Here is a 19,686-nt window from a genome sequence, read left to right as displayed (position 1 = left end):
TAAAACCTCCCCAGCCCCTAAAACTACTGCGACCCTCCACCCCTAAAACCTAAAAGTACCCCAAACCCCCCACCCTTGGTGCTAAAACTCCCCCAGCTCCCCACCCCCACCCCTAAAACCTAAACTACCCCAACCCCCACCCCGCCCCTAAAACCACCTCAGCCCCCACCCGCCCCTAAAACCTAAACTACCTCAACCTCAACCCTTCCCCTAAAACTACCATGACCACCCCACCTCAGCCTCTAAAACTACCCGACCCCCCCACCGCTGCCCCTGCCCCTAAAAAGAGTAAATTTGTGAGAGGAGGCTAGCCGGGATATTATAAGCAAACATGCCAAACAGGGGCGATATTACAAATGTGGCGCATTTTCCTTGTTTGCGGTGGGCGCACCTTTTGAAAGATGTGCCGGGTGCAAACAAGGAAAATGCACACCGTATTAGAATGAATGCGCTGCCTCCAGGGCATCCGCCAACTTGCCCTGCATTCAAGTGGAACTTGCGCTGCATTCAAGTGGAATACAAAACCACTTTGAAGCAGCCAATCTGTGATTCACTCTACGAGTGGGTTTAGAGATCCTTTTGCAAGCAAGGGGATGTCTGAGGGATCCATAGGACCCCCTTTCAGCCACTCTAGATGGCTGTCATCAGGGGGCGCACTGACAGTGTCTTCTTTGCCTTTGCTCTCATGTCTATAATATGACACCTGTGAAGAGGCAAATAGGTTTCCTCATTGGCATGGGGCCACGCCACTGTGCAAATGAGGGAACGCCTCCTGATAATAGTGCTGGTGCTATCCGTGCCCAGCCCTATCTGTATTACAGAAGGGGCCACACAAACATCTGCAATACCAAAGTGCGCTGTAGGCATGCAAAGCGGGCGCAAATGCCTGTTGTGCCCCCGGGGCACTTTTTGTAATACGGCCCCAGGTAGTTAAACCTCAGGGCTATCACCATCTTGGCCATTTGGACTTTCCCCCCGAGACAGTTTGAGTGCTGACCATTTGGTGAAGTAATGTTTATTATAATCTAAGAGAGGTAGTAGGATGTTATCCTTTACCATGGCGCCAAAGTTTCTGTGCAACAAGATCCTTAAATACTTCTGGCCTTGCAGGAGGTATGTCACTGGTAGTTGAGCTATGAATGTACTGAGGTCTGGGAGGTCAATGACAGTGCATCTGTCTTGGACCAGTTAATTGTGTAGCCCAAGAAGTGAATGAATGAGTCAAAGTGAGTCATGAGAGATGGAATTGATTCAGCAGGATTGCCTAGGGTCATAAGGATGTCACCAAGAGATGTAGAATCCGTTAAATTTAGGCCAGAGGGAGCCAGTGTTCACAGCTTCTTGCAGCAAAGCCATGAAGCGTGGAACAGTTTGGGCACTGCTAGCCCTAAAGAATTCTAAATAGAAATCATCTTCCGCCGGTGTCTTGCCTGTATTCAAGGTTTTGATTGCTTCAGCAACCTCTTCCTCCAAGAAGGCTGGCTCCAGTTTCTCTTGGACACTGACAGAGAGAGTGGGGAGTCTAAAGATGGACATGAACAATTGCTGACACGTGATATCAACTGGGTAATCTGCAGTGTAAAGGTCTGTGACAGGATAAGAATTCTTGCACAATGTCCAGCGGATGAGTCAGGATGGTTCCGGAGGCCTTCTAAATATACAGGATCGCTAATCGTGCTTCCCTTTGGTTCAACTGAATCGCCAAATGAAGCCACGCTTTTCCATCATGCTCATATGCATTCGGACTGATGGAGGAAAGGGCGTTTTCTGCTTCCAAGCTGTAAATACTATTAAGTTCAAGTTTCTATGCCATAACAGTTCACAGCCATTCCAGGGTGGGATGGCCTCTGTACTTCTTCAGGAGGGATTGCACTTCTGTTTCTAATGCCATCTTTTGCACAGCAGCCTTGGACCTTGCAATACCGGATTCTCTCATTAGCATGCCTCACAGGTATAGCTTCCCTGCCGCCCATAAGATTTATCTGGAAGCCGCTGTCAGTTCATTGAGCACCAGAGAGTCACTCAAAGACTTAAATATGCTTTTCATATCTTAAGTTATTCAAAGAACAATGAAAACTTTGATTTGTTTATCTCCAACAATACTTTCACATTCATAATAATAAATGCCAAAAAGGTTTTACTCATGAAACCTAAAGTGCCTCACTTAATAACACCGGGAAGCGCTTTTCCTCAAGTAGTCTAAATCACTTAAATTATTGTGCCAAGGACCTTTTCCTCCTGTGAATTGAAGCACTTTATATCTGGGAACAGAAGCGCCTGAATTATAATGCCAAGAGCGCTTTACATCTAAGAACTGGAGCGCCTGAATTATCATGCCACGAGCGCTTTACATCTGAGAACTGAAGGGCTTTGAATCACTGTGCCAAAAGAGCGCTTTACATCTGTGAACGGAAAACACCTTGAATTACTGTGCACAAAACCGCGTTACATCCATGAACTGAAACGCTTTGAATTACTGTGTCAAAAGAGCACTTTATCTCTGTGAACGAAAACACCTTAAATTACTGTGCACAAAAGCGCGCTACCTCTGTGAACTGAAACGCTTTGAATTACTGAGTCAAAAGAGCACTTTACATCTGTGAACGGAAACACCTTGAATTACATGTGCACAAAGCGTGTTATCTCTGTGAACTGAAACGCTTTGAATTACTGAGCCAAAAGAGTGCTTTACGTCTGTGAACGGAAACACCTCGAATTACTGTGCATAAAAGCGCGTTACCTTTTGGAAGTAATAACTTCCTCCAAACTTGGATTCAGCAAGGCCTTACCGCTACGAGTACAACCTACTCGTTTTTAGAATGCACCATGGACTTTGGTTAGACGATACACTGCCATTCAGAAACTCTGTACTTCTCCAGAGAAACCTCCACGAGGTCTGGCTGCATCGAAGTCTTCAAAATAGTAAGCAACGTGCTTGGGTGTGGCTGGGCTTTATAGGCCTGCCACACCCCAAGATGGCCGCCGCCTCTAAAAACATGGGAAATGTAGTCCCTTCATTGGATAGCACTGATAAGTGCATCTTGTCCACCAATGCCCTGAACCTGCAGCTACATGAGCTTTACCACAGGGCAGACGATGCTGATGGCCATTCCTGGAACAAGTGGGGATGACCAATGGTGCGCATAAAGCGCCGCAGAGTTGCGCAGAGGTATTTCGGGCGAGACCTGGACCGCGCCTGGCCTTATTCCTGACAGCGGTGTGGTGTCCATATTCTGATGTGGTATTGGGTCTCTCCAGCCAACCCTTTAATTCTGTGATGCACTGGAATTCCTCAACCGTGCCATTAACAGTCACAAGCATGATGGCTAGTTCCATTAGCCCAAATCAGAGGTCTAATTTCCAAAGCGTTGAGAGCAGTGCCAGAAACTTTTTCTGCAGGATAAGCATTTCATATGAATTGTCCACCAAGAAGATAATCTTATTGCTGTTGCATGAGTATGGACCATGTTTTTGAACCTCTGAAAGGACTGTTCTCACCTGCTGGTGACGTAGATGACATGGAATGATCTGTGAGCTCAGCTGAAGTAATGGAGGCGTGTATGGTCATTAGGGCACCGATGATGGAATCCAATGTTACCCCTGTTGCCGGCAAGGCCTAGGTGGCAGTTTGGTGACCTGAGTAGCCTCAACAAAAGTGAGTTGACAGGTGACCTTACCCAAAGCCATGCTGGTTGTAGTTTGCACAAATGTGAGAGGAGGAAGGAGGTTCCAGACCCCTTCAATCCAGGTGAGAAGATGGTTGTTGCTTGTAGTAGCAGGGAGCGCCCTCTGGAGGATAATAGTCAGGAACTGCGCGGCCCTGCAGAGACAGTACGGTAAGCACTGAGTCAAATATGGCTTGAACAACAAACAGGCATATCCTTCTGATCCAGTAGGTTGTGGTTCGTCAGCGGGAGGGAAGGCTGGGGACAATTGTCTGAGAGTAGCCAGTAGTGGATGAGAGCTGTGAAAAGTCAACTACCACAAAGGCCGGACTTCGGTGGGTCTGCAGAGATGTGAGATCAGTACTGTTTGGGGAAGAGGGGACACGTGCAAGGCGGCTTACCTGTAAGCTGATTCCAGTAGTACCAGCACCTCAGAAGGAAGTCCAACAAACAATGGCAACAGTGGCACTCTTCCTCTGTCCTCGCTCAGATGGTGATGAATGCATGAGGGTAGCAAAGTCAGTGCCCCATGATCTACACCACTTCTCTGTAGGTCAGGACAGTGAGCACACTGGGTGTAGGCTGATGCTGTGTGGAAGGCCCCATGCGGTGGCTTGCAGGGGGTAGGTCATCAGATGCCCCTTCACTGCAACAGGAAAGGTGAGAGGCGCTGCAGGCTAATCCCCGATTGTAGCTTGCTGGGCAGATGTTACTGGCAGCATTAGCACCACCCGTGCTGGTGAGTGCAGGCCACCATTAGGTGGAGGGTCGCCACAATCACGGGCTGCATAGGTCGATACAGGGCCACAAGTCTCCAGAGGTGCAGGTCAACATCCGAAAGCGTCATCCAAACAGGTCCTCGGGGTTGCGAAGTCTCCTATGTCTATGAGGCATGCAGGAGGAGAGAAATAAAACCCTCTAGACTGAGGAAAGTTGCTGCAAGGAGTGCAGGGCTCTGGAACGTCTAAGGGGCTGCCTTCTTTGGGTGTGGTGTATCTCCATCCCCCCTCTGCTGTCTTTCATTACACCTCACAAGTTGGGTGGGAATCGTTGCAGGGGTGGGAGGATAAACTCCACTTTTGTTCACCCGACAGACATTTAAAGGTCTCCATGCAGCAGGCATGAAGACTCACTCTCTTCTCCCATATCAAGAATGTTCTGGAATGCCAATGGGGCAAGCAAGAACTTTTAAAAGGTGAACCAGCATACAAGGGTGAATTATGCCAGATTAGTGCGCTAAACGATTCTATAAATTCCCCTCCCACTTTTGCTTCAGAGTGATGCGCTTTCTGCACCCAATGGCATCAATATTCTTTCACCATGTTTTGTGTCCTAACATCATAGATGGCACAGCAGAGCTCTGAAGCTATGCAGCTTTTCTTTCACCCCAATCATCACCGACTGCCAGCCATCTTAGATAAATTCGAGGTATTTCAACACAATCTGCCAATGTTGTTCCAGGAAGCCTTCCTGAACATAAATGTTGCTTTTTCTCTGGCAGGCCACCTCTTGAAAATATCCACGTGTGACCTACCCCAGCCTTCCTAATTTCAATTGTCCAAACTTCCCGGCTTTACAGTTATTGTGTGTATGGTCCTTCTGGAGCTGAGTACCAAACCTATTCCAGGAAATATATGAATAGATATGAGAAGGTGGCTCTCCCAGGTAGAAGTTTGAAACAGATGTTAGATGACATCAGCTAAAGTATGCATCTGAAAAAGCTACAGTAGCTGGAGCGGCTATTCACTTTCTATGTCTCAAGGGTCACACAAATGACATGGGTGGTTCTGCTCTAAATACACATTTGGATTTGCCAGGCCTAAGTATATGTAAATTATAATGTTTGATGCTTATTGCAGTTTTAATCAGCAGTTTCTTTTATAAGAGACAAACATAACTATGGCTCTAAGGTTGTCAGTGACTAGGCGGAAAAGGGATAAGGGTGATGTATCCTGAACTCCTGTTTTTATAACTGACTCAACTGCTGCATGGTGGGTTTCCACATAATACTCCTGAATTGCCAGAAGTGAAAATGTAACAAGTTGATAGATCTCAGTGACAGCCTGATGCTTGAAGCAGTAGGTTAGATCCCCAGTAATGGCGGTGCACTGAAAGAGTAAAAGTAAAAGGTTTTCACAGTGCACAAGAGAAAAGGGTTATTTGGCCTGTATCCCGACAACAAAGGAGAAACAAACACAGCAGATGTATTTTCCCACAATAATGCTAAAAAAACAACTGTAGGATGCGTTATCCGTAATATGTTTATTTGGAAAAACAGATTACTAATTAACCATTGCAATGAGATTGAAAACGTAAAAGGGGAAACTTTTTAGAGAGAGCATATCTCAGCGTATAACTGTAGGCGAACAGTCCCTCAATTTTGTCATCTTCTCCACAGCTACATCCAGCATTATCTAATTTAGATTCCAAGTATAATCAGATTCCATATTTCTGTTTTAGTTTTGTAACTTGGACGGGCTACAGTTCCTACTGTGGGTGCAGTTCGAACTGTCTACCACTGAATTTCCTAAAGCAATTACAAGCTCATCTGAATCCAGAGCACTTACTATGCAGACAGATTCGATTTTCTTTATGAATCCCACACCACTAATCTAGTCTTTTGCATGAGAACTACAAGTTCAACAAGCCAGATGGTCTGCATAAAGCCTTGCTGTGCCAACAAGCCAGAATGTCTGCATTAAATGATAGGTCATCTTTAGGCAGCCTCAATGATGACGATCCAACGATTCCAAGTCTCTGGTGTTTATATGTGTGCTATAATCCCTTGTGACCTGCTCCTTTAACCAATGTCCTCTGAGGCTACCTCAGAGGTGGTTGGTACAACTTTACAAAAACTTTCAATAAAACAAAACAAAGAATACAGTCCACCGTGTTTGACAGGTAGTGTCACTCCACACTCCTGACCCCGTCCAATCAACAGTCAATATACACCTCGGAAAGGCCTTGCACCCCGAGCCAAGATAAATATAATGAATTTTTAAAAGACAACAATAACGCTTCCCTACATGCAATGCATGTATAAAGTGGAGTTTAAACGAGCCGACAATGGTCGAATAAAAAAGCAATGCTTTAATGTGTTTCTTTCCGTTTGCTTACCACACACCTTGAGCAAACCGTATTTTCCCTGAGAGGGAGAGTAAGTAGGCATATTTTAACACTAGAAAACTTTCACATCCGCTTATTCTAAACCTAATTTGAACTCATGATGCATATGTGCTGTTTTAACATAGTTATGGGAATTGTACAAATATGCATCAAATCAGTTTCACTACATTTTAAAGTTTAGTTGTAAGTCATTTGTGTGTGGTGCTGTTTTACCACACGAGTGATGATGTAGAATTGCGTAATGCAGTACATGTTGTTGAAAACAAAATCGTGATTTTCTCCACAGGAATATAAGAAATATCTGGATGAAATGTTTTATCTTTAATTGTCCAGCCCCTATTTTGACCGATTTAAAAAACTGACTTGTGTCATTGAATTTGTTTTTCCTTTTTTGAGAAAAGAATACATACAAATGTAACAACATAAAGGTACATCAGTTTAACAATCTGACACGCATGGCATATTTTTCAAAGTGCTTTATAATCTATTACCACAATTCTTAATGAATGAATTATTTCTTTGCAGCTGTTGTTTCTTTACTACATACTTCAATCGACCCACTATGAGTGGGCCAGAAAAAATCGCCGAGAAATCCCTTAGAATTACCGATATAACAAACATTGGTAAACCCAGTGATTGTAATGTTTGTGTATGTAATCACTGGATTATACATTTTTGGGGAATAACGTGCTAAACCTAGTGTTTTCGCACTAATTCCCAGCATGTTTTTTGCTTGGTAAAATATCCAGAATTGTCACTGCTTTCACCAGGCGAATACCTGGCATGCAGCTTTTCTAGGGGACTTGTAATCAGGGTATCTCACTTTACTGGCGCATTGCGATAATAGTTCCACGTGCAATTAATGCCTTGGCCAGGCGACTCAGATATCTGTTCCAAACACATTTATTTTTATTCATATCTAATCAAAATGTTAATTTAAACAGCAAGCAATTAATTTAAATCAACAAAGACAAAAAGACAAATCATTGATCCTTTTAAACATCATGGCCCTCATTACGAGTCTGGTGGTCCTATGACCGGGCTCGTGGCGGTCTGTCTGCCACATCATGATGCATGGCAGGTGAGACCTTAAAAATCAGAAGTTATGTTACTGAAAGTTTGCACTGGTGGAACAAAAGAGGGGAGACCTATATTCACCATTTTCTCTGCCTGTGTATTAAAGAGTAGAGTAAACAATATTTGTTTCAAACTTAAGTTTAACCCAAAGCAGAAATCTGAGTTAATACTGTTATTGCGCTGGTTAAATTATAAGAAATGAAGAAACTACATGTTTTTGTCCTTCATGTATGAAGGATGGGACTAAGCAGAAGTGTGTTTCCTTTTTTTTAGTAAGTAGCAAACATATTAAAGCATTAGTTTGCTTACTCTTTTATTGTCCTGGATTGTTCTTCACGTGTTAACTTCTGTTCCACACATACAGTGATTTTCAAGCAATAAATGAGCCATATATATTTAGAAGTAGCTCTAAATTTAATTTCCTCACTTTGTGCCACAGTCCTACATTCTTCCTGAAAAACGGACTGTAGCAAAAGTGAGTTTCCTCAATTACCTATTACACGAGCAGTAGATGTAGCCTATTGTACTGCAGGAAAGAAATTAGCATGAGCAGTGCGTGATGGGTTAAATCTTTACAGTGATATGAAATCTCATGATTCAGACATGCAATTTGGCATATTTAAATAGTCTCATGTGAGGCCTTGTGATCAAAGTAAATAACAGACACTCTGGACTTGGGCGTTAAGAAGGATGTGTAAGGTTATTCCTCTTTAAGCGGTGGTTAACAGCACCTTTCTGTATTCCCTATCTTATCATGATGGAGAATGGCATTTGTTAGACCTGTCTTCCTTCGAGTGGTGTTCCCCCAAACCTTTTTCTTACTTGTCTCCATCTTGTCTGGATTTTTGCTCTCTTAGCACTCTGTGCACTTTACCACTGCTAACCAGTGCTAAAGTGCTTGTGTTCACTCCACTAAACATGCTTTTATTGGCATACACCTAATTGGCATATTTAATTTACACGCAAGTCCCTTTTAAGGTGGCATGGTATATACTCAGGGCCTGTGAATTAAATCCTACTATGGGCCTGCAGCACTTATTGTGCCTCCTGCCTAAGTAGCACCTTAAAACATATCCCAGGCCTGAAGGCAGTGTCCCACTGTCATGTTGACTTGGCATTTAAAACCCATTGCCAAGTCTTAAACTATCTTTTTATTACATACAAGTCAGCCCCAAGGCAGGCCCTAGGTAGCCCATAGGGCAGGGTGCTGTGTAATGAAAATTTAGGACCTGTATTTTTAATAAGTTTTACATGTCCTAATAGTAAACAACTGCCAAATTAGTTTTTTCGCTATTGACAGGCATATTCCTCCCATAGAGAAATATGGAGAATTCCTTATTATGTTTAATAAACTATAATTTCTAAACCAGAGGTGGGAGATATATCATGTTTGGTACCTAGAGTTTTAAATGATAAACCCTCTTCAATGGTAAGGTCAGATTTATCACTACCAATTCGAAAATGCCACTTTTAGAAACTTGGTATCTTCCTGCCCTTAGCCCTCTGCGCCTGCAGGCTGCCTTCGGTCGCATGACTGGGTGTAACTGACAGTTGAGACTCTGTGAATTCATCTCAGACAGTCACACAATAGTGAGCTTAGCAGGACCTGAATGGCCTTTCCACTGGCAGGATGGGGGGTGGGTGAAGCTGAGCCCAGCCCCACTTATACCTAAATAGGCTGGGCTCTGCCAAAACACAATAGGTGCAATGACCCTGTATTGTCAGTGCAGCCAGCTAGGAGCCAGGGGAGGCAAGAAACGCCTGGAACTTCAAAGAACCCTTCTGGAAACTCCAACCAGCTTCTAGGAGCAGGGCTCCAGGCTATAGAAATAGGACTCTCAGAACCTCTCTTCAGTTGACTACTGGGCCTGTGTAAGGACTTTGAGAGGACTGCCTGCTGTTGTGACCTGCTGTGCACCCTGCCAGACTACTGCTGTACTTGGAAGGACAGGTTTGCTGCCTGGAGCCGATCTTGAACTTTCAGAGTTCAGCCCTGCAGCTTCACTTGCACCCAGGACTTCCAGAAGTGACTCTAAGGACTAATTTTGCTGGCCTCCTGTTCAGAGTCACAGAGACATAACAGACTCTCACCATCTTGAACCGACATCTAAACCCAGCCTGAGTGATTCCAGAACCCACCCCCCAAGATATCTCCATCCACTCATGGGCCCTTGGTTGTGGTGCTACAGGCGCCCAGATTACCAATTTCCAAAACTGAGGACAGACAAAATTTGGCCAAAAAGTGTTCTGGAAGGGACCAGGAGCAACCTGCAGCAAATCCATTTCAGCGGTCCTTTGCGAAAGGGGAATCCAACCTTGTGGAACTGTCTACAGCTACAGCCTTCTGCTTCGTCCCACTCAAGACTTTCAACTTCCATCTCGATTACCCGAAGATCAAAATCTTCACAGCAGCTTCACTCCACAGATGATGCTGCTGCCTGCTTGGACACTCCAATAGCCTTGCCCCATTGACCTACCTTCTCAGAGACTGTTTCTTCAAAACATTTCAGAGTCCAAAGGTAAGTGCAGACCGGGCCCAATCCACTTTGTGTATATGAACCACACTCCATCGCAGTTGGACTTAACTTTTGAGTTTGCCCCAGTCTAGCGCGGCTCGATGTTTGCGGTGGTGCCTTTAATTTTTAACCACTATACAACACTTAAAACCTTAAAAATTCATAACTCTGGTTTTACTGATTGGATTTTGATGATATTCCTGCCAAATAATTTATTAAGATTTTCGCTAGTTTTCAAAATTAGTTTGGGATTTTTATTGTGTTTAGGGGTGGGCGGTTTTTGAAATTCCGTCAGGAGAAATGGAGGGATTTAGTAAATCTGCCTTACTCTTGTAGCGCTTAATTAATTAATTCTGCCACTCTTCTCCCAATGATGGAATTAAGAAGAGACACTCTCTTTCAAATGGAGTAAGGGACTTCGTAGAGTGTCAATTCTAGTGGAAGAGAAATGTTTCCATCCTCAAATGGTTGCCAGACAAGATGATCGTAACCAGTCTCTGTTCTATGTCTATGCCTCTATCACCCCTTTCTGGAGGCTGGGCAGCTGGACTATGCAGGTCTCCCATTCCTCCTGTAGGACAGTGATTGGCACCATGAAAAACACAACTGCCCAGGCCCAGCGTTTCCTGCTGCTCCTGGTGAGTGATATCCCTGTCGACTGGTGGGGGAGGGGGCTAGAGAGAGTTTAATTCCAACTCGGCAGTGGACACACTGAAACGGAGTCAGAGTATGAAACCACAGTGAACCTGAGTGGGAGCCTTGTGGGAGAGTGCTGCTTGCTGTGGATGTCTTTGACTGTGTTTGCCTGGGACTTGGATAAGAAGATCTTGCCTGTGTTTTGAGATTAGTATTGTATGTTTCTGCAGTCCTTGATGGCAGGTGTTTGTTGCTGCACTGTGGTGCTTTTGATTACCATCCGCCCCTCACCCCCACCCCGCCTTGATCCCTGGGGTTTGTTTGTGGCAATAATTACTAAGCAGAGCTTTAAATCATATAATTTCTTTCATTTGCTAGACTCTCGCTTGCATCAAACTTCCCAGAATAAATCCACTAGATGACACTAGAAACATATCACCGGAGAAGTCTCCACGTGTGAATAGTCTAATGCAGGCACATAGTCATTGTATATATTTTGTTTTTAAGACAAATATCAATTAGAAATGTAACTGAATTAAACACCAATAGTCAAGGTGTGGTTGAACATTGCCTATAATAAATAATATGTGTAGCAACCTCATGACTCCTGAATAGGAGAAATATTCACAACTAATGTGATGGGTTAAATGAAAGCACAGCAGACAATCTTAAAGATGGAGCAGGAGGCGCAGTGGCACCTAGATTGCTCCTTGATTGATACCTTCTTGGAAAATGCATATTTTACTCACACAATGCTTCCGTTTAAACAAATACACCTCTGCGACGTATAAGGGGCTACTAAGGTGTGCATACTATCACAGCAACATGCCAAGTCGTTTTTCTACATATACTGTAGTTCTTCTGATGGATAATATCGCACTAATAGTTACCAACCGGGGATAAATTAAAGAGCAAGGAGTTACTGCAATAAAAGGCTAGGTGGTTGTGACTGTTCTCTCAAGTTCTGCTTAGCTGCCATAGTTCCTATAGGCCTCTATGAAACACATTGTAGTTTTAGCTTTCTAGAAACATATGGCCATCTTCATCTGAGCAGCAGGGAGAGAGCACCGCTTCATCTCACTGAGGGTGGGGCAAGAGTACTGGCAAAACGAACTGGCTTGTGCTCAGTGTTTGTGTGTGATATGATCTAGCAGGGTGTAGGGAGGAGCAGGAAAAGCACTGAAACTCGCTGTCTTCAGGAAGTTTTGACAAGGAAATTGCACAGAAGATGTTAGAAGAGGAGAGATCGGGAAGAACATGTTGCTTATTCGTTAATTAGGGGCGAGTAGAACTCTTCGGAATATTGGAGAGTTTTTAAGTAACTCTGAGGAATTCCCAGGCGTAAAACCCTGTGAGTTCCACCCACCCCTAAATGTGTTGTATTTTCACTGTATTGCTGTTTGTGTACTGCATAAATACTTAACACATTACCTCTAAGTATAGCCTGACACTTTGTTTGTGCAAGCTACCCAGGGTTAAGCACAGGTTAAATTAGATACTTTTTGTGGTTCACTCTGCAAGGGATTGTGGATGTTGCTTGACCAGGGCTCACAACCCAGTCTACCAACAACTCAATTTCTCATAGAATTCGTGATAGCAGAGCAGCACCAGAAATGAATGATAAAACTGTCATGCTGTGGAGACATCTCTACAAGCAGCTTTGGACCAGCCATCCAATTTAGACATGTTGCTCTGCCACCATTTTCAGTGATGCCAGCTCCGTGTCAGACCACTATGAAAAACATAAACTGCTACTGAATTGGTGGCTGGTTAAACCTTACAAATGCACCTGTCTTGGACTACCATAAATATTAAAACTCTGTGAACTATATTGTTGCCCAATATCTATGGCTATACCTGTGCACAAATCACGGCACCTGCCACCACAGGGGCAATCCTGAAAGGATTACATGCAAAAAGATATGGATAGTGCACCACTGCGCAAAGTCAGTAAAGTCCAGTAACACAACGTTGTCTTTTAAAAATTTTAATTTTTTATTATTGCTTTTTCTTGAACAAATGAGCAATCAGCCAACGCGTTTCGTCCTACACAAAAGGACTTCTTCAGGGCTGAAATGTAACACAAAAAGACTGTATATATCACACCAAGACAGAAAAAGACACAATAAATACAAAAATAATTTAACAACAAAAAGAAAATGTATAAAAAAACATACAAAAAATATATACAAAAAAATCACCTCTAATACACATACTTATGGTCATAAAGAACTCATAATCATAAGAGACAAGGGACACATGCTACCAGGAATGTTATTCACACATATAGTTGATGAAGACACATATATTAATATATCACATGACACATATTGCTAATATTTACGGAGACAAAATACAAAAAACAAAATATAAACACCAGTTTTTTTTAAAAAAGGGTATAATCTACATAGTTCTAAAGATTTTTATAATATCGCCATCATTCTGTAATTTTTAACAATATATTTATTGAAAAGAAAAAATAATAATAATCCATATTTTATAAATAGAGAAATAAATATGATATCAAACACATCATACCTTATATTTGCATGGTCTTTAAATAGATGGTCTTTCCATATTATTGGAATTAAATGTCCAACCTATTATTACTAAAAAGAATGACAACACTATGTAATATCCCACGGATTGAGAAACGAGTAACAACCAAAATTATCGACTACCCACACATAAATTTAATATTTTCTAAATTTTCAAAAGATGGAGAATTTAAAAAGAGGTCAACAAACTCCATAAACAAATAGCCCTACCTAAATGGCCAAAAATGCCACAAAGAAAGACCACCAAAAGAGCCCATAATATAATTAATTAAAAAAAAAAAAAACACGAGAAATTGCACTCTAAAGATAATAACCAAAGGTTTTAAGAATAAATATATAAATATAGCTATTTCTATTTTACAAAAAAACACAGCTCATAAACCATAACCCCACAAACCTACAAGTGCTTAGACAAAAACATATATTTACATACTAATATGTACTAATATGCTATTAATTCGTGTTATTACAAGCGGTTACTAATTGATTGCAATTTCACGTGCTTCACGGACCTTTCAGGCAGTATTATTAATGACTAGGCATTTAAATTGAAATATAACGCAAATGCCTTTTCTTTGTAAATGTCATCCTGTGGAACGCTGTTTTGTAGTATGCCTATTAATTTCCTCTCCCATTGGGATTGTTTTGTAGTAATAACACAAATTAATAGCATATTAGTACATGTGTGGTGTTAGAATTTATAAATATATGTTTTTGTCTAAGCACTTGTAGGTTTGTGGGGTTATGGTTTATGAGCTGTGATTTTTTGTAAAATAGAAATAGCTATATTTATATATTTATTCTTAAAAGCTTTGGTTATTATCTTCAGAGTGCAATTTCTCGTGTTTTAAAAAAATATATATTATGGGCTCTTTTGGTGGTCTTTCTTTGTGGCATTTTTGGCCATTTAGGTAGGGCTATTTGTTTATGGAGTTTGTTGACCTCTTTTTAAATTCTCCATCTTTTGAAAATGTTGAAAATATTAAATTTATTTGTGGGTAGTTGATAATTTTGGTTGTTACTCGTTTCTCAATCCGTGGGATATTACATAGTGTTGTCATTCTTTTTAGTAATAATAGGTTGGACATTTAATTCCAATAATATGGAAAGACAATCAATTTAAAGACCATGCAAATATAAGGTATGATGTGTTTGATATCATATTTATTTCTCTATACATAAAAAATTTATTATTATTAATTTTCTTTTCAATAAATATATTGTTACAAATTACAGAATGATGGAGATATTATAAAAATATTGAGAACTATGTAGATGATATCTTTTTTTTAAAAAACTGGTGTTTATATTTTGTTTTTGGTATTTTGTCTTTGTAAATATTAGCAATATGTGTCATGTGATATATTAATATATGTGTCTTCATCAACTATATGTGTGAATAACATTCCTGGTAGCATGTGTCCCTTGTCTCTTATGATTATGAGTTCTTTATGACCATAAGTATGTATATTAGAGGTGATCTTTTGTATATATTTTTTGTATGTTTTTGTACATTTTCTTTTTGTTGTTAAATTATTTTTGTATTTATTGTGTCTTTTTCTGTCCTGGTGTGATATATACAGTATTTTTGTGTTACATTTCAGCCCTGAAGAAGTCTTTTTGTGTAGGACGAAACGCGTTGGCTGATTGCTCGTTTGTTTAAGAAAAAGCAATAATAAAAAATGAAGATTTTAAAAGACAACGTTGTGTTACTGGACTTTACTGACTTTGCGCAGTGGTGCACTATCCATATCTTTTCACTATGAAAAACATGTCAGTCATGCATCGGACAACACATCCAAGAAGACACTTATAATGCGGTTATGGAAATGTACCTCCAATTTGGGAAACACTGCCTGTATATACAGAAGGTGACAGCAGTTCCACCAGCCTGCTCAAGCACGATGGCACTACCCCAACACAGTTGTTTTGTCAAGATGACTCCTACCATGACAGCAGGGTCACATTGGCCATGCCTCTGTGTTAGAAAATGTTGAACGTTGCAGACCTCCTTGTGTCAGTGTGGTGAGGGAGGGTGTGGATTGTCCAACAGCAAAATTTTATATCAAGCCCTAAATCCAGTACCTACCAGTCTGGTTCAAATTTGGATACCCTATAATATATGATCACAATTAAATGCAGAGTGACCGAATTTATGGGGGTAATTTGATAGAAAAAGTGTACAAGAACCAGACAACTAAGACAAATTGTTATGCAGAAATAGATGGGTAATGTTTTAGGAGCCCATTCATGGCTTTCCCTTGAAGTAGTACAAAACTAATCAGTCTTCTCTGAACTAGATGTAAATGTGTAGTTTCTTAGGCATTCTGGTGCCATAGAATGCTGTGTTGTCTCACAGAAAAACATTGTGGTTAAACATTGATTTCAAACTCATACTGTTCTCATAACTCTTCTTCTTCAGTGAGACCATTCTGCTTGGAAGCTCAGCTTGGAATGTAGCGGATAAAGAAGATCATGAGTACTACAATGAAATTCCAGGCAAGTGGCCTCCTACAGGCGGTGTTCTGGACATGCGCAGAAGTCTAGAATGTACTCCAGAAAGACTCAATTGTCTTAATCCCCGGGAGAAGCAATATGGTTTGGTAAGAAAATGATTATTTCTCCTATAAAGAAACTTCCCAGAACCCTCATACCAATAGGGCCAAATTGTGTCAGTCTAGGTATTCAAGCAGCCCGCCTACAGATGGTTTTAGTCACAGTTAAGCTGTTCTATAACATAAGTTCACTCCTTTTTAAGATCGGACAAGAGTAAATCACTATTTAGCAAACACAATAAACATACAAATCTGTCAGACATTACCTTCTTGTACGGCAGTTTCAATTTTGGTAACAGATGAATCCTTATGATTATACCATGACTCAAGACCCTTAGGAAAACAGTGGTAGAACTGCTGTGAAAGAAATCTACAAGGGACCATCTGATTCTCCTAGACTAATATTTGCAATATACACCTGCCGAACAAACTTCAATCAGGGTTTTGGCTCCTTAGAGTTTTAAAAATCACGTTGATTTAGATTAGGTAACAGTTCCTTTCCCTGAGAAACCATAATCAACCATGTGCACTAATTGTTTTGTGTGTGGGATTCACAATTCTACTTGAGTAACTTAATTGTCTAATGTCTGTTGTAATGATTGTATTAGAGTTTTATTATGATTACGCTTATGTCCACCAATGTCATGTATATACCACCCATAATAATTCAAATAGCCTTAATATTTGTATTACTAAGGTGAATGGAATATTTTATGCATCACAGGACTTACCAAATGCACCAATGGTGCAGCATAAGAACTGGCCTTCTCCTTTATGTGTACCAGCAGGTGAGTGCATTGACCGGGGTAGTCAATAATATCACTTGAATGCTGATGATAGCCATATCCTTGTGGACCCAGGTGTGCTTCTTGGGATAACTGAAAGTGGGGAACTGTCTCAGTGAGGTCAGAAAGAAGATTAATGAGTTGGAGGTCATCTGGTAGGCCGCCCTTTCTCAGATGGTTACTGATTTAAGTCTTACACTGAAACATAAATGGAATGGATAGTATACTTTGACAAATTTCAGCCACTGGCAATTGCTCAAGTTGCAAACCATTCCATTGTTTTGCTTATAATGCCACTACTGCCGGAACCAGCCACATGCAAATTAAGCTTGGCCCTTCACTGATGAGAACAGTCCAGCCCAAACACCTGCTCAGTCCCCTCTAAGTAGGAATACAAATAACCCCAGACAACTTCTAGCACTGTTGGACCTCATCACTGAAGTGCAGCTTAAGTCCTGTGGCACAGAGAGCTTGGGACTGTTACGATTCTCAAGGTAATTAGGGTGTGAGGCAGGAATTCCAGTGTAGGTCCATCAATACTCCTGTCTGTGGATTTTAGACAATCCAGGGAATGCATTATTGGTAGGTTGTAATTACCCCAGGAGGAAGTGTAGGTAAAGGAAGGGAAACATACACTGGCTACTGCTTACAAGGTCTTAGTGGATATACCTCTCTTTGGACCTCATCTAAGATTTACAGAGGCTTTCATGACCTGCCCTCAGAATGCAGGTGTCATAGCAAGGTGGTTATGGACACAGGGACTGGAGAACAATGACAGTTAATTCTGATCCATAGGGATTCCTATAGATAACCAAATATTTTATGCGTCCAGAATGTAAAGCATGATAAGCAGACACAAGCCGAGGACTTTGCTGGTATCAGCATGCTCACCCAATATTCCACAGAAGACACAGATGTCATGTTCCATCAAGGCTGTACCAGAAACCCTCTTCGGGGCTGTTAGTATCAATGAACCAAAGTGGGTCTCTTTGAACAAGGCTTGTGAGCAGCACAGCGTGAAGCAACAGGGTAGTTTTCATTAGGGCTGCAAAGTAAATTGGAACCATGAAAATAGATAAAACAGCAAAGTACACAGGATGCCCCGCAGTGAGCTAAATTCTATTGGCAGCAAGACCTATACAACCATGAAAAGTTGTGTGGCATCTGTTTCTTCCGCTGTCTCTATTTAAACTGCCCCAGAAGTGTTTGTAGCTTTTCCTTATTAGCTATGTTTAATCAATCATGGATACCACTATTACTATGTCCCCCGGAAGGCCTACCAAAGTTTACCATGTTCCACTCTCCAGAGACTGGTCTTCCATACGTCCTACCTGATCTCTCTCTTTCTAGGCCTGAGTGATTGTGTTTTACAACCTGAACTTCCTGATTTTCCTGCATCTCTTTGTTCTTCCATGGATCCTGGCAGAGACCCAAATTTGGAACCACCCTTTGTTCATAAGGCATCACAGTGAAACACATAGGTGATGGTTGATATGCTTGCCACTGGCATATTCCAGTACACCTTTGTGCCTACCACACTACTCTAGATAGGAACCAGTCATCTGCAAATCATACTCGGTCCTGCTCTACTAAGAAATGTCCAGACTAAACTAGCAGGCCAAGTTCCTTTTAGATGAGATCACAAGCAACCCAAGATTATCTAAAAAACTATGAACTGGAATTCTGCTCAGTAATTACCAGATAAATGCAACCATTTCATTCTTTATTTTTGTGCTGTCTATAGCATACATTAAGCCTATAATATGATTTCCATTCACAACACTCTTGCTGCAGAGTGATGGCGAGATGAATCTCTGACTTTTTTGCCAGTAATACATAATTTGAACCAAAATTCAGTGGTGAAGTGTGCAATGCACTTAACATCCGTAATAACCCCCCACTCGCAACTTCTCATAACACATCTCTAACCTAGGCAATCGTATTGTCAAGTCTTTCCTATTGTAGTATGAGTTTTCAACTCTTACCACAGAATTTAATTCTCAATTTGCAACTGACTCTGAATGAGCAATCTGGATAACATTTGAAACATCATCAACATGACTCTGTATCTAAAAGGCCTTTGGTTAATTGTTTGTTTAACAAGCGTTTAATAATATTCCCAATCTTACTCATGGTAAACCACGTAGGCGACTAAATAAACCTGTATCTAACTCTCTGGTAGCTTGGCACTAAGCAGTCAGGCTTAATTTAGAGGCAAGGTGTAAACTATTTATGCTGTACTCAAAAAGTAATAAAGCAAAACACAAGACAAGAAAAATCCCAAACCAATTCCAAAAAATAGAAGATGTTCTAATAAATAAAATGGCACCAAAGCAACAGAAACCTAATAAATAGAACCAGAGATATGAATTTCTATAGTTTGAAGAACAACAAAGTGGCAGCCGCAGAGGTCACACTAGTTGAGGCTAACACAATGGATTGCCAGATAAAGGGATCAGGTTTGTCCCAGTGGAAAGTTTACCTACGAACTTAAAACCTTTATGAAGAAAAAGTGGTCAGTGACGAGTCATCAGGGTGGTATGCTGTAAACTGGGACCAAAGCAGGACATGACAATGGTGGATTGTTGAAGAGCCAGTTCCGATGCAGTTGTCAAAGAAGGCAGGAAAGCTCTAAATAGGATAAGACCAAAGTCTGTGCCCAGGAAGACTTTGATGTTGATGGGTTGCTGCTCGATGTCAGTCCCAAAGAAGCCCTCTATCTTCGGATTTAGAAACTTTTCTGGAAGTCATCTCTACCTTAGCGGGGC

General features: G+C 41.3%; 1 protein-coding gene across 1 annotated transcript in view; it reads left to right on the top strand.

Annotated features, from left to right (window-relative positions):
• Positions 1-19,686, top strand: part of SHC4 (SHC adaptor protein 4) — a 271,212-nt gene that overhangs the window by 163,066 nt on the left and 88,460 nt on the right. Inside the window, exon 8 of the mRNA XM_069222504.1 lies at positions 16,001-16,181. Within this exon, the coding sequence (XP_069078605.1) occupies positions 16,001-16,181 (181 nt within the window). The remainder of the gene's footprint in view (positions 1-16,000; positions 16,182-19,686) is intronic.

The sequence above is a fragment of the Pleurodeles waltl genome, chromosome 3_1 (genome assembly GCF_031143425.1).
Source record: "Pleurodeles waltl isolate 20211129_DDA chromosome 3_1, aPleWal1.hap1.20221129, whole genome shotgun sequence".
In the NCBI taxonomy this organism is placed as follows: Eukaryota; Metazoa; Chordata; class Amphibia; order Caudata; family Salamandridae; genus Pleurodeles; species Pleurodeles waltl.
The sequence above is the reverse complement of the archived record's forward strand: the minus strand, read 5'-3'. Positions and strand labels throughout refer to the sequence as shown.